Raw genomic sequence first — 14,844 nt, 5'->3', positions numbered from 1 at the left:
TCTGTCTCCTCAACAGGAATCTGCTCCAGATGATCTAGATGTGTCAGGCACTTTGGCGGAAGCCCCCATTCCTGAATCATGCACACAAGAGCCGGTGTACCACATGTGCCCTTTTCCCCACATTCTCTCTGTTAACCAACACATTGCTCTTTATATATATTAATCCTTTTGAGACTTCTTGCAGTGCAACTGTGGTTCCCAAAGCCGGTCTGCTGACTAGAAAGAAGCTGGTTGACACAAAAGCACCTGGGGTACATGTAAAGAAATAATGGGCTTGTATAGCTCTATTGGAAATTCTAATAATTAGGTCTGTGGAGGGGTCAAGGAATCTGAACGTTTACAGGCATCCCAAGTGACTCTGATCATCAGCCAGGTTGGGGAACCACTGATATAAAAGTCTTATTTGGTTAGGAATCTATTCTACCACTTTAAGATGACTTTGCATATTCTGATCAGATCCATTACAGACCGATTGTATAGATAAACTCTCAGAACAATACATTACTTCCTAGTTCTCAAAGGCCAATTGCTGTTGTATCCTTGAGCTTGCTTCCTTCATTCTTTCTTTCCTTCCCGCTTTCCTTCTTTTCCTTCCTCCCCCCACCCCCTCCCTTACATAAATATTTATAAATACATAATGCATAAGGAAGCTTACCAAGAGGAGGTTGTAGCAGTTGACACTCCAAGAGCCAAAACCAAAAGCTGCTTTCAGGTGATAATAGACTTGGAGGATTAGGATATATAAGCTTGGTGCACAGACAGCTCTAAAGCCAGCCAGTAATATACCAAGGCCTGACATTGAACAACCTTGAGATAATTTCTCTGTGGTAAGCAACCCTGGGCCTTGGCATACTTCCTGAGCTGATGTCCTGTAGGAAACAACATTATGCTCCTAAGTGACCTTGAGGGAAACTCCAAGAACCATGTTCCCGTCCCACTCATGACAAAGCAGACAGCGGTCTTTCCTCTCAAATATGGCTCCCATGTCGCTAGCACCTGGCGGTGCCTTGCTTCCAGCAGAGCACCAAAATCAGGACAGCAAAGTGAGAATCAAATCTAAGGAGGGGTGCCAATGTGTGATGGGCATCTCTTTATACCAGGCTCTGTGTTCCCATACTATATATCCTATGCACCACAAAAATCACTGAAACAGGTTTCGATATCTCCTTTTTCCAGAGGAAGAAATTGAGGCTCAAAGGGATGAAGTAACTTGCTAAATAAAGGTCATGCAAGCAGTTAAGTGGTAGAATTGGGATTTGAATCCAAGCTCACTCCATTACAAATTCTATGTTCTTTCCATAATCCCATGCTGCTTAGTAAACAGGGAGGTTGGAAGTGGGAGTTTTGAACATAAGCTTCATTTGCTATGCATACGTATTTATAGATAATTTTTATAATTTCTCTATACAGAATGACATAAATACATATTTTTTTCAAATATTCCATAACAACTATCACATTCCCACATATAAAATATACTAACATCTAAATCTGCATTTTGTTAATCCTGATTCTTTTCTCAGGGGGAAAAGGGTGGCTAAAATTAGGGATAGGACTGGGAGTCAGGATACCTAGTTTATAGTCCTGGCTCTGCCTTCCATCACTGGGTACATTGGGAAATTCCTTTTTTCTTCCTGAGCCTAATTTTCATCATCTGTCAAAGGAAGGGTTGGATTAGATCTTTTACATGCTAGGATTCTAAAAATCTAGTAACACTGTTGTTACCATGTTTCTTAATTGTTTTAGATCAAAGCACAGAAATTGAACAGTAGAAAAAGAAAGCTGAACACATATATTAGAAGCCTATTTAATAATAACTAATTTTATTGAACACTGTTTGTATGCCAGGGACTGTACTAACTAGTTTGTATTACTTATTTTGATTACTTCTTATCACATCAACTCTATTGTTATTTATCCATCTCTTAGGAATAGAGAGGTAAATAATTTGCCTAGATCACATGGCTGGTAAGTGGAGAAGGCAATGCTGAAATCCAGACCCAAGCCTAGGGCTAGCTCCTAAATATAGTCCTAGCCTCCACTCTTGCTTTACAGCTCCCACTGTGATGACTGTGTAGGACATTTATTAAAGTTGCATTTGAGATTATCTGATCTTGGGACATGAGGAAAAAGGAGGTCACATATTAGCCCATGTAAGGGAATTTTCTAGAGATTATTGCTATGATTATCTCCCTTAGGAAAGGGAGCTGTAAAAGTTATATAGAATATGTTCAGGTTCAGAGAATCAGCTGCATCAGAGAAAACATTATACTGGTCAGCAGGCCCTAGACATACAATTACTTCTATTCCTTAATATTATTAGTAAGCTTTGTTTTCCTAACACCAAGGTCATAAAAGTTAGGCCCCAGTTTCTCTGCCTAGGTCTAAGTAGGAGGAAATAAATCAAGAAGGAGAAGAACTTTTCTTGCTCTGACTGATCTGTGGAGGTGAAGGCAAGTGGGAGGAAGAAATAGTTGCTGACGGGTAGATAAAGAACTATCAAAAGGCTGAGTCCTGTACAGATGGGGATGCTGTATTTGATATCCACCCTATTCAAATGATGCCTTGATATCTACCTATTGCCTCTGCTCTCCCTGGACAGGGAAGTCGGGTGGCAAGGCTGAGCCATGGTCTAGGACGAACTATAAAAACATTATGAACCATTTCCATCCCCAAAGGATAATACCTGGACAAAACTACAAGAATGTCCAATCTTGGGAGCAGGGATGGAATAGAGAGAGAGCTACCAGCAATGTCACTATTTCTTTCTGTTTTCTTCCTTGCTCACTACCCACATTAAGTAGGACTCTTTTTCTTTTTTGTGTGCTTTGTATTACATGTCATGCAGGTGGGTTGGAGAGAAGTGAAAAGGCTGTCTATAAATTGCTGTAGCTAATTTAGAAGTCATTTTGCGTCATGTACCCAAGCCTACACTTTCAATAATGTCAGAAAAGTTTGCTTTACTTTTGCAATGCATCGATAGGTTAAATGGCATTTTTATTAAACCTACAGGTGACACAAAGCTGGAAAGTATACTTATAGCTACAGAGCTAAATCAGAATTCAAAATTGTCTAGACAGTCTGGAGTTTCTTGTCTAACTCAATAAGATGGAATATATCAGAAATAATTGCAGAATTCTATATTTAGGGTAAAAAGAAAACCATCATATAAGTTCAGGATGGAGATGATTACCCGAACAGCATTTGTTCATATGAAAGGACTGGGGACTTCATTCACAAGTTGAATATTTTCCAACATTATGATGTGTCTGCTGGAAAAAAACAATTCAATCTTTGACTGCATGAAGGGAAGTGAAGGAGAGATTATAGGAAGCCCTGGTCCTAGTGCAGCGGGCTGTGGTCAGACCACACTGAAGTACTAGATTCTGTGGTAGGTACCACAATTCTTGGGGGATTTTGACCAACTAGAAGAAAAGTAATGGGTTGGTAAGGGGCAGGAAATCAGGAATAGTTGATATAAATTATCATATTTAGCCTAGAGAAGGAAAAAAAGTCAACCAAAGGAATACTATATCCTTGTCTGCAAATATTTAAAAGGCTCCTTGTGTGACAGGCAGAATAAATTTGTTCTGCCCTGTCAAGATGTAGAGCTAGATTAAAGAGCAGAAGTTAAAGAAGGTAGATTTCGGTACAACATAAGAGCTCTTCAATACCTGAGCTGTTGTCCTAAAGAAAGAGAGAGCTCCTAGCATCTAGAGGTACTACAGCTATGGCTACCTTAAAGGAGACCTTTACACTGGGCAGAGGTGAAGTGCGAAGAAGACACCATTGTCTGTTTTGCCAGGACTGGATTCATTGCTCTTATGTCACCTGATATTTCGTATATATTCTTGGGCTTCAACTTGGAAGCCATCAATTTTGGCTGAAGAACCAGGCCCATGACTTTCTGAGCAGGGACTACCACTTCGGAATGCCTGAGCTTATAATATAGCCCCTTCCTTAGGAATTCTCTAAACAGTGAAACTCACTCTCTTGTACTTATCCATTTGCCTAATAGCAGAATGGCTCACTTTGCTTCTTGAGCATATATTAGGCACTTATTTTTTTTTAATTTTTATTTATTTTTTTGAGACGGAGTTTCACTTACTCTGTCACCCAGGCTAGAGTGCCATGAGTGGTGCGATCTTGGCTCACTGCAACATTTGCCTACCAGGTTCAAGCAATTCTCCTGCCTCAGCCTCCTGAGTAGCTGGGATTACAGGCATACGCCACTACGCGCAGCTAATTTTTGTATTCTTAGAAGAGGCGGGGTTTCACCATGTTGGCCAGGCTGGTCTCGAACTCCTGACCCCAAGTGATTCGCCCTCCTTGGCTGGGATTACAGGCATGTAATCCCAAAGTGCTGGGATTACAGGCATGAGCCACCATGACTGGCCACATATTGTTTCTGCTATAGAAATATTTTATTACTCCATAGATTGCACTTTTATTTCTTTGAATTTCATTTGTTAATATTTAGACACTTTTTTCTGCTTTTAAACACAATGAACAGACCTTTGATAATATAATGATTTTAATAATAATTAGAATTGTTACATGAAAAGAAATGAAAGTTTCTGCTCAGAGGCTTGGCTGTACTGTTAACAATAGTGCCAGGAAGCCAAGTGCGGTGGCTCACGCCTGTAATCCCAGCACTTTGGGAGGCCAAGGCAGGCAGATTATGAGGTCAGGAGTTCGAGACCAGCCTGGCCAGCATGGTGAAACCCTGTCTCTACTAAAATTCCAAAAAAAAAAAAAAATTAGCTGGGCATGGTGGGGTGTGCCTGTAGTCCCAGCTACTTGGGAGACTGAGACAGGAGAATGGCTTGAACCCGGGAGGCAGAGGTTGCGGTAAGCTGAGATCACACCACTGCACTCCAGTCTGGTGACAGAGCGAGACTCCATCTCAAAAAAACAAAACAAAACAAAACAAAAAACAAACAATAATGCCAGGAAACTTCACCCTGCAAGGTACATCTAGTCAGCCCCTAAGAGAGTCACTATCATGCTCCAACCCATCTTTATCCTACTAGGAAAGGCAGGTAGTCTCATTCTTAAAATCCATCATCCAGGAGCTTAGGAGAAATAAAATCTAAATTTCTTTTCAGGAGATGTAAGAGCCTGGAAAAACTGGTCCTTTGGTTTTTCACACACTACTCAACACAACACTTCTGACACTGGATGTGTTAATTCTTTTCCCCATACACCAAATAATTTTCCATTGGACATCGGGGGGTGTCCTATAATTCAGTTCTGACACATCTACCTAGAATAGATCTCACAGATTGAGAGCGCAGCCTCTCAAGACTCCCTCTCGCTTTAGATGCCAACTGCAAGTCCCAGGTTGCAGCCTGTACTCCTGACTGACTGGCTATAAATTGGGGTTCTCATGACCCCCCTTCTTAGGTTTTATTAATTTGCTAAAGTGGCTCACAGAATTCTGGGAAACATTTACCCATTTATCGTAAAGGGTTTTATAAAGGATACAGAAGAACAGTCAGATGGAGAGATGCCTAGGGCAAGGCATGTGGGAAGGGGTGCACTGCTCCAGGCACCTTTATGTGGTCAGCTCTCCAGTGGCTCCCTGAACCCACTTCTCCTGGGTTTTTAATGGAGGCTTCATTACATAGGCATGATTGATGATATCACTGGCCATTGGTGATTGACTGAACTGTTAGCTCCCTCCCCTCCTGGGAGGTCGAATGGTGGAACTTAATGTTTCAACCCTCTAATTACAGGATTGGTTCCCCTGGCAAACCAATAGAGATGGGGTTTTGCCATGCTGCCCAGGCTGGTCTCAAACTCCTGAGCTCAAGCCATCCTTCAGCTCCAGCTTCCCAAAGTGCTGGGATTATAGGCATGAGCCACTGTGCTCGGCTATCTTCTCATTTTTATAACAGTCCAATTCCCTAAGATAAACCCATGATTAAATTTCTAGTTTCAATATCTTACAACCAAATAAATGTAGTAGTTTAGAGTTCTGACTTTAATGTCAGACCAGAGCTCATATACAGAGTACCCACTGAGAAGTTACTTACTTTCTTTAGCTTCCTTATATGTAAATTCACAGATTTGTAAAGAGGATTAAGTGAGATAAAATATGTAATGTGCTTAGCACAGTGCCTGGCCCAGAGTCAGTGTGCAGGAAATGTTAGAGCTCATTAATATGTATTATAATCAAATAAAATATGAGGAGACTGAAAAAGAATAAAATCACCCATAGTTCCACCACCTAAACTGATTTTGAACCATTTTCTTTTTGTCTTTTATCTGTGTATAAGAGAAAGAAATGTTATATATGATTCTGAGAGGCAGTCCTGGTAGCTAGAATGCCCTTTGTTTGCCAAGTCATCATAGGTGGTGGGGATAAAATCTGGAGGTGGAAGCTGGGGTGTGTAAGTGCAGAACTGCTCTGCATAATGAAGGGAAAAGGCAAATGAGATTCCCTAAGGGAGAAATAGTTTAATCCCTGGGTTAGATCTTTTAAGCACTCCCTAAAGACAGAGAAGGAAGCCATTAAATGTTCTGAGTCTTAGAACTACCCCTGTTAGACTAGATCACCGTTGTGAAATCTTTTATACCAGTTTCCAATTTGCTGAGAGTACTAAGTCCCTGAGAACTGAGCCTGAGACACTTGTGCCGAGAGCCCTTTATCAATCCTTCTATCTCCTTCAAGTCATTCTTTTCTGACCCATTCCTCCTAGGGTGGTCTCTTCCATGTTTCCCTATCTCAGGTCAGACTCTTTTGAAAGTGGGCGTACACATGACCATCTTAAATCACATGAGTCAGTAGTTCTGCGGATACCTTATTAGTAGGGAATCTGGATCAGGAAGATTGCTTTCCTATGGGCTTGGGTAAAAGCCACTAGAACCCAAGGAGACAATACTTGTCCAAACTGATTTACAAACAAAAGCTAATGTTACTGAGTGGTAACCCAGGGAAAAAATTTATTTACTAGTAAAATCTAGGAGCCAATATTTTAATTTAATAATTTACTTTTCTTTGTTTATTTCTATTCACAAGTTGAATATTTTAGATTGGTTTGAAAGTTATCAATTCTCTATGCTGTTCTCTCTCAGCCTCTATTTCTATTTGATAAGCGATTTGAGATTATTAATGCAATTTATGAACCTACGGAAGAAGAATGTGAATGGAAACCAGATGAAGAAGACAAGATTTTGGAGCAGTTGAAAGAAAAGGCCAAGACTGAAGAAGAGAAGAAGGATGAAGAAAAAGAAGAGCCCACAGGAATTCCTGAATTTTGGTTAACTATTTTTAAGAATGTTGACTTGCTCAGTGATATGCTTCAGGAACATGATGAACCTATTCTGAAGCACTGGAAATATATTAAAGTGAAGTTCTTGGATGCTGGCCAGCCTATGAGTTTTGTCTTAGAATTTCACTTTGAACCCAGTGAATATTTTACAGATGAAGTGCTAACAAAGACATATAGGATGAGGTCAGAACCAGATGATTCTGATCCCTTTTCTTTTGATGGAACAGAAATTATGGGTTGTACAGGGTGCCAGATAGATCGGAAAAAAGGAAAGAATGTCACTTTGAGAACCATTAAGAAGAAGCAGAAACACCAGGGACATGGGACAGATTGTACTGTGACTAAAACAGTTTCCAATGACTCTTGCTTTAATTTTTTTGCCCCTCCTGAAGTTCCTGAGAGTGGAGATCTGGATGATGCTGCTGAAGCTATCCATGCTGCGGACTTCGAAATCGGTCACTTTTTACCTGAGCGCATAATCCCAAGATCAGTGTTATATTTTACTGGAGAAGTTATTGAAGATGATGATGATGATTATGATGAAGAAGGCAAACAAGCAGATGAAGAAGGGGAAAAAGAAGGAGATGAGGAAAATAATCCAGACTATGAACCAAAGAAAGATCAAAACCCAGCAGAGTGCAAGCAGCAGTGAAACAGGAGGTATGTGGCCTTGAGGATAACCTGCACTGTAATAGCCTAAACACAACTTTTATTTACTTACAGCCTTACGTTTTTGTATTTTCTTGGTAGACTAGGTAATTTTTTTTAAAGGACAGGAAACTGATATTTTAAAGACCAATTTGTCCTACGTAGCATTTTAACTAGTTTTTCTGTCAGATATGTTGAATGTACAAATTCTGTCATGCATGTTCATTCATTGCTACGTAATTTGGTTCTTCTGGAACATTTTCATATAGCTCTTGGAGTACAACTGTGAAAATTAACAACTGCTAAAGGAAACACTTTTTTTCATAATTTTTTCCTTAAAGAACCAAAGTATTTTTTTCAGCTGGTTGTTGAATAGGGTTAAGTCCGCTTGGATTAGTTGTGCCTTTCATTAATTTGTTACAGAAATGCAGTGACTTATATTAAGACAATTCATTGTTTTAAAATAAAATTGACAAGGCAACTATATGGTTAAGAATTTCCAGTATGACCATATCCAATAACTGTATTAGATTGTTAATGGATTATTGTGGTATAGGTGACAGAGTTAACTGTAAAGTAACCTGACTCAGGATAGTTACTGGTACCACAGTGAGGTGAATAAACAGGATTTTAAGAAGTTAGCCTCAATTTAACTGTACTTTTAAATTTAACCTCCATTAACTAAGCATCTTTTCTTTGTGGTGAAGTCTACCTTCTGCTTCCCTGGAAAGGATGAATTTACATAATTTGAAAGGCCTATTTTCAAGTTATTTGCTATTTGTTTGCTTGTTTTTCTTTTGTAGCCTAAAATAAAAATTTCAAATACAATTTTAGTTCTTACAAGATAATGTCTCAATTTTGTACCAATTCAGGTAGAAGCAGAGGCCTAGCTTGAATTAAGGGTTATACTCAGTTTTTACCACATTATTGAAGAAAAGGGGGAAAAAAAAAAGCTTTGGAAAGAGATACTATACTAATAAGCAACTGTGGAAGAGGAAGAGGAAGAAGAAGAAGAAGAAGGAGGAGGAGGAGGAGAAGAAGGAGGAGGAGGAGGGGGGGAGAGGAGGAAGAAAAAGAAGAAGAAGAAGATCTTAAGTGATTTGATGCTTTTTGTAAAACAAAAATTATTCTTTGGGTTAGAGCTAGATAAAAGGCCCCAAGCTTCTGTGGTTTCTTCTAATTCTTATTGCTTAAAGCATGAGTATGTCACTTACCCATGCTTCTGTTTACTATATATTAAAATGTGTAGTACTGTTTACCTAACTACCTCATAGATGTGTTACACATGTTGAGTTAAATCTCATAAAATGTTTCTCAATCTCGTTAAAAGCTCAAAATTTGGGGCCTATTTGTAATGCCAGTGTGACACTCAGCATTTTGTTCACACCACAGTTTGATAACTAAATTGGAAAACAAAGGTTACGTACCTCTGTTCTGGACCTGGGCAGGCAACATTCTTTTAGATCTTTGTGTGGCTCCTATTTTTATAGAAGTGGATGGATGCACTATTTCACAAAAGTCCAAGAATTTTTTTCAGGTGTTTTTGATGACTGTATAGTAGTAAATACTATGGGGATAGCACTATAGTATTGTAGTCATGAGACTAAAGTGGAAATAAGACTATTTTTTGACAAAAGATGCCATTAAATTTCAGACTGTAGAGCCACATTTATAATACCTCAGGCTAATTACTGTTAAATTTGGGGTTGAACCTTTTTTTGATGACAGCGAGGGTGGACTATTGGGTTGTCATTTAGAGGAAGGTCTAGATTTCCTGCTGTTAATAAAATTATATTGAATTCATTTTTAGAGGTGATGAAAACTTCCTTTTTGAGAAGTTAGTGTTAAGGTCTTGGAATGTGAACACATTATTTGTAGTGCTATCCATTCCTTCCCTGAGATTTTTAACTTACTACTGGAAATCCTTAACCAATTATAAGAGCTTTTTTTCTCCTTATTTTCAAAATGATTTCCTTTGCTTTGATTAGACACTCTGTGCTTTTTTTTTTTTTGTAACCATACTTCATCTAAATTCAGCTTTTTCTAACTTTAAAGCTAGAATCTCATTTCTAATGAACTGAAGTAGCAAAATCATCTTTTTCATTCTTTTAGGAAATAGCTATTGCCAAGGTGAAGATGTAGATAATACCTAGTCTTGTTATACAATGGTGATGTGGTTTGCAGAAGAATTTTCTTTATAAAATTGAAGTTTCAAGGGATGTCAGTGTTTATGCCATTTTTCCAGTTCCAAAATGATTCCATTCCATACTAGAAATTTGAAGTATGTAACTTGAAATCCTTAATAAAATTTGAATTTAATTATATAAAAAAAGAAAGTTATCACTTCTCCATTAAGTAAATCTGGACCTTAAAGATCGAAGATTCTGTGTGTTGCCAGAATCATAACTCGATTAGAAAGATTAAGAGGTAAAAAGAATGAAATGAAATAGGCCCTCTCTATTTCTATGGCTAACGTTTGGGAAAAATTTTTTTATAGAAATAGAAGCTTCTTCATTAGCCACCTATTGATAGATTTTAGGCTGTGTCTAATTCACAGTGATTACCCCTCACTAGAACCATGGAGGAACTAGTCACTCAGTTTGATGGAGATTGTTAGGAAGGGGGGAAAGTAAATTTGGAAATCTTAGATAAAAATCACTTGAGAAGATGTTAGAGAATGTCCTACAAATAAATACTACATGTAAATATTCTATTAAGCTTTTGGTAGAGAGTTGGCCAAGATGACCCCTAGCAGGTGCACAAACTAAATTGGGGTGGGGATGGGAGTGAGGACAGGTAAGATTTGGAAGCAGCAAGAGCTTCCCAGGCAAAGTCAGGACCTTTTGGGGAATGCAGCTGGAAAAAGGGGCAGTGTAAGAGGAAAAGAGCTCAGCACTACAAGTCCAGAGTGTTAAGCCCAAAGAGTCCAAAAGCTGAGGTTCTGGCTTTGCCAAGATACCAACATGGAAGGTAGGAGTGCATAGAGATGACTGGGGAATCCCAAGTAACCAAAAGATTCAGGCTCAGAGGAGCCATTAGGGCTTCAAGAGAAGCTTTCCTTGTACACATTTCAGGATTATTTGGCTCCTATACTAACTAGTACTTTTTAGCTTCAAGTAAAAAACAATCTAATAAAAAGTGTGGCTTAAGTAAAATGGAAATGCGCCTTTCTCTCAAGCAATGTAAAGTTGAGCAGTTGTTAGTCCAGAGCTCGTACAGAAGCACCACAATGTCAGTGAATCCCACCCTTATTCTTTAGATGCCAACATCCTTAGCATCTAGTTTCCATCTTCAGTATTGCTTCATGGTTAGTCACAGTTAGTTACTGTAGCTCCAACCATCACATCCACCATACAGGGGGGAGGAAGGAGGAAGAGAGGAAAACAAACATACACTTATCACCTAAGTCAGCCAGTCCCCTTTAAAGAGCATTCTCTTCAGTACTCCACCCTGTGATTTCTGCTTACATCCTTTCACCAAATCTGTTTGATATGACTAACCCTAACTAAAAAAGAAGCTGTGGAAAGATAGTTTTTAAACTTAGCACTGAGTTGCCATCAATACAATTGGAGTTCTCTTAGTAAGATAAAAGGGAATAATGAACATTAAATAGGCAATTAGAAATCTCTGCCACAACCTCCTAACCAAAGAATGGCTGAAAACTTATTTCCAACTCCCAGTTATGTGTTGGGTGAGGCTCTAGATGTACTGATGTTCTTGGGATGCTTTTTCATTGATTCCAAGGCAAAGCAGTTTATAGACAGCTTATTCCAACACTGGGTTTGAACTAAGTTGAATTATGGAAAAATAATGATAATAAAAAGGGAATGCCTACAGGAACAGTCTAAAGGAAGTGAACTTTTCTAAAGGAAGTGATTTGACTCTTGTCCCCACCCAAATCTCATTTTGTAGCTCCCACGTGTTGTGGGAGAAACCTGGTGGGAGATAAATGAATCATGGGTATGGATCTGTCCCATGCTGTTCTCATGATGGTGCATAAGTCTCATGAGATCTGATGGTTTTAAAAACGGGAGTTTCCCTGCACAAGCTCTCTCTTTGCCTGCTGCCATCCATGTAAGATGTGAGTTGCTTCTCCTTGCCTTCCACCATGATCGTGAGGCTTCCCCAGCCATGTGGAGTTGCAAGACCGTTAAACCTCTTTCCTTTGTAAATTGCCCAGTCTCAGGTATGTCCTTATCAGCAGCATGAAAGCAGACTAATACATGCATCATCATAATGGTTACAGTGTTGGGTGAGGTGATGGGATCATGACTTTTCTAGTTTTCTGTTGTGTATTTGTATTATTTCAAATGTTCTTGTATTCTTTTAATTTCCTATTGAATTCTTTTTTCTATTTTAAGGAAGGCATTTGGGCCAGCCTACTTAAAGTGAGACATATGCTCAATGTGCAGATTAAGCCAAAAGGCCATAAAATGTGTTTAGGAAACAAACCAGGGCATGTGAGATTGCACTTGCATAAACATGTTGTATGTGTGTAATATTGATCTCCATCTCACAGGGGAGCAATAATGAGCTGGCAAAGGCTCCTGGGAGAAAAAATTAGAGGATGAGAAAGCTACTCCATGAAAGTTATTGAAGAGTAGGTGGCATGTTTGGAGACCTTTGGTAGAAAGACCTGGGTTCTAGGCCTTTTCCCATTCTTCCCCTTAAACAGCTGCATGATCCTGGGGAAATTAACCTATTTAGTCTTGGATTTTTAACCTACAAAATGGGAAAAGAGAATAAGATGATAATTAAAATCCTTTGAAATATAAATAATTTTATTTTCCGTAATTGTTGAGCCAAAAGAGAAAATGATGAAATATTTTGGGAAGTGAGGCTAAGGGGGAATGAAAACAGACAAGTAGCCTAACATATGAAGAGGTTTCACCAAAAGTAAGAAATTTAGAATAACATGAAAGTAAGAAAACCATTTGGGGGCAATTTTAAGTGCACAGTAGCTATGTGGAACCTCTTTAGATTGGGAGAATCACCCAATTGATGAATCGAACTCTGTTGTTGAATTGAACATGCTGATGGCAATTCTAGCACCAGGAGGGGATTCCTCATGTGCATCTGGTTGTAGCCACCCAATTAAAATTCCCACAAAAAGGAATTAATTTTATAACTATCTAAGTCAGTGAAATGGACTAATTTCCATTAGGAAGATTTCTAAAGCAATTATTTTTAAATAGCATTAATTCCACAATTCTTTTAACCTTGCCATGTAGATTTCCCTAATGCCTGTTCCTCCAACCCCAAGTCCTTTTATTTTTAAACCTCTACAAGTCTTTCCCTCTTTAAATTTAGGGACATCCCCTAATCAATTTATCTTCCTTTTCAAATTGCTTTTTAATTGAAGTATATGTACTTTTAAGGGGAAAATTCAGTGTGTGTGTGTGTGTGTGTGTGTGTGTGTATCTGTGTGTAGGCACACATGCCTGTGCAAGAGACTGCTATGGTTCTTCTCAAACATTTTTCTGGAAAATATCTTATAATATAACATACTGCTTTAATGAGATAGTTTTTTCAAATGCAGACAATGCCCCGAATTCCGCAGAAGAAATGGAGTTTCCTTCCCTGCACTATCAGACTAATTACAATTACTTTGTTACATTGACTCTTCCTTGAGCAGAACTTGCTCATTCTTCCTGCCTTCAGCAGCTTGAGGATAAGGAGATAAGTCTGTTTCTGGAGATAAGTCTGTTTCCTGGGTTGGTGGGTAAGCCAATGAGCAGAATGTTAAGGAAGAGGAAGAACAATAGTGGAGATTTAGCTCCAATTCAGTGGAAATTCAGGCTTCTTTCCTTCAACTGTGGCCTCAATGCATCCTCTACTCTTCGAACTCTGTAAGCCTCAGCCTTCACATTTCTTTGATAAATTCAGGATTCTAAAACTTCTGGTCCAAGTTTCTGCTTTCGTTTTCAGCAAATGGCACTCGCATAATTCCTCATGAGTCTGCTCTTTCAAAGTCTTCCTTCACTGTAACACAGAGAGAGAAAACTGTTCCTATCCTTCTTCCCTTATTTTATCCTGTTTATCCAGAAAAATAGGTATCTCTTTGTCTATGGTTAATTCTTGCAATTTATACTCCTCCAAAATCCTGGGAGAACTTATCTCTAGATAAACCTGAATGAGTTGGGCTAGCTAGCTCTTCCTTCAAGGCCAGATTAGGTACATAATTGGAGACTAAAAACAAAACAAAACAAACAAAAACCCTGAAACAAAAATAAGCAGTCTAGGTATTTACTAAAGTTTCTTAAGGAGATGGGGAAGGAATATATAAAACTTCTTGAAATATACTGTTGATTTTCCTTTCTAAATCCCACTTCCTTGCCTGTATCTCCTCCCTCTACTTCCCACTACCCAATCTTTCCTTCTGGAAGTGAAATTACTTATCTGAAGCCATTTGGCTGCTATCAACTTTTCTAGTGATCCTCTCTCCTCCTCATTACATGGCACAACTAAGGCTCAACAATTAGCTGCCCAAGAAAATTTTATTTTTCTTTAGAGCTCAGGGGATTGGGTGATACACATCATTCAACATTATAGAACAAGGATAAGAATTATACTTCATAGAGTTGTTGTGAGAATTAAATGAGATAATATAAGCCAAATTTTTAGAATAGTGACTGACACTAGGTAATAACTCAATACATTTTAGTTCCTATCATTTTTAGCTATTTTTTCCCAGCACATAACAATTACGTTTGCTTCTCTAGCAGTTTTTATTTTGTATTTTCTCCTGTTCTCTGTCCAAAACAACCTACATTTTTGGATCATTTCCAACTATTATTTTCTTTTTTAAAAAATGCTAAGCTTCTTGAAAAGATAAGCTATGCTTTATGCCTATTACTTCCTCAAGTCTCTGATTTCTAAGAGTTCAAAGAAGTGAAAGGAACATGAAAAGGATGTAAGG

At 38.5% G+C, this 14,844-nt stretch overlaps 1 protein-coding gene across 1 annotated transcript; it reads left to right on the top strand.

Annotated features, from left to right (window-relative positions):
• The first annotated feature begins 7,068 nt into the window (after nt 1-7,068).
• Nucleotides 7,069-8,214, top strand: LOC117083442 (nucleosome assembly protein 1-like 1). The gene has a single exon (XM_033211092.1). The coding sequence runs from the start codon at nt 7,303-7,305 to the stop codon at nt 7,927-7,929; it is 627 nt and encodes a 208-aa protein (XP_033066983.1). The 5' UTR covers nt 7,069-7,302; the 3' UTR covers nt 7,930-8,214.
• The last annotated feature ends 6,630 nt before the right edge of the window (nt 8,215-14,844 follow it).

This window comes from Trachypithecus francoisi, unplaced genomic scaffold, assembly GCF_009764315.1.
Source record: "Trachypithecus francoisi isolate TF-2019V2 unplaced genomic scaffold, Tfra_2.0 Lachesis_group0, whole genome shotgun sequence".
Lineage (NCBI taxonomy): Eukaryota > Metazoa > Chordata > Mammalia > Primates > Cercopithecidae > Trachypithecus > Trachypithecus francoisi.
This window is presented reverse-complemented; position numbering and strand designations above follow the sequence as displayed.

Excerpts from the sequence above, each read along its gene's own strand:
- LOC117083442 (XM_033211092.1), top strand. The coding sequence starts at position 7,303 with ATGCTTCAGGAACATGATGAACCTATTCTGAAGCACTGGAAATATATT.